The sequence below is a fragment of the Etheostoma cragini genome, unplaced genomic scaffold, assembly GCF_013103735.1.
Source record: "Etheostoma cragini isolate CJK2018 unplaced genomic scaffold, CSU_Ecrag_1.0 ScbMSFa_2301, whole genome shotgun sequence".
NCBI lineage: Eukaryota > Metazoa > Chordata > Actinopteri > Perciformes > Percidae > Etheostoma > Etheostoma cragini.
Window position 1 is genome coordinate 1449 of NW_023266448.1, and position 863 is coordinate 2311.

The 863-nt window shown below is 43.8% G+C and overlaps 1 protein-coding gene across 1 annotated transcript; it reads right to left on the reverse strand.

The window, feature by feature from the left end:
* Nucleotides 1-28: 28 nt before the first annotated feature.
* LOC117940367 (glutamate receptor 2-like) lies at nt 29-276 on the reverse strand (the record flags this gene model as incomplete). Its single annotated transcript, XM_034865677.1, has 1 exon — nt 29-276. A coding segment is annotated over one exon (248 nt), but the record flags the coding sequence as incomplete, so codon positions are not given.
* Nucleotides 277-863: the final 587 nt, after the last annotated feature.

Genomic DNA, 863 nt, shown 5'->3' on the forward strand with positions numbered 1-863 from the left:
CCCCCCGCCCCCCCCCCGCCCCGTGTACCTGAGGCGCGATCCTTTGGGCGTGGCCACCCCGTAGCCCTTGGAGTCCAGGTTCCCGCCCACCTTCATGGTGTCGCAGGGCTTCCTCTGCTCGATGTACTCGTTCATGGAGGACTCCAGCAGGTAGGCGTACTTCCCCTTGGACTTCCGGACCCGGCTCACGCCCTCGTTGGTGTTCTTCACGAACACCGAGGGGTCCGCGCTCCGCATGTAGGACCACATCTTCTCAAAGACGGCAATCTTTGAGCGCTGAGGTCGGAACAGACCAAAACATAACAGGTTATCGGGGGGGTGAAACACGCCATGTTACATGTTATCATTTTATTTCACTTTTTGGGATACTGTTGTTGCTTTTTTGGAATATTTTTTGGGATATTTCTTCACTTTGTTGGGACAGTTTTTTGGGGGGAAAAGTTTGGGGTAATTTTTACATTTTTGTGACATTATTTTGGATATTTTGTCAGTTTTTGGGACATTTTGTCACCTTTTTGGGACATTTTCGGGATATCAATTTAGACTTTTGTACATTTTTGTACAGTTTTGTAAATTTTTTGTAATTCTTTTGTAAATTTTTTGTAAATTTTTTCTTTCTTTGTGGGGATATTATTGTCACTTTTTTGCTTTTTTAGGAATTTTATTTCACTTGTTTGGAATTATTTGTCATTTTTTGGGGGATATTTTTGGGCAATTTTTGTCTTTTTTTGGTGCTATTTTGTTGCTTTATTTGGACATTTTTGGAAAACATTCTTCATTCTTTTTTGGGGCAGTTTTGGGACATTTTTTGGGACGTTACAGTCCGGCGATAAAGCGCGGTCCCAAAGAGGGGGGGGGGGGGG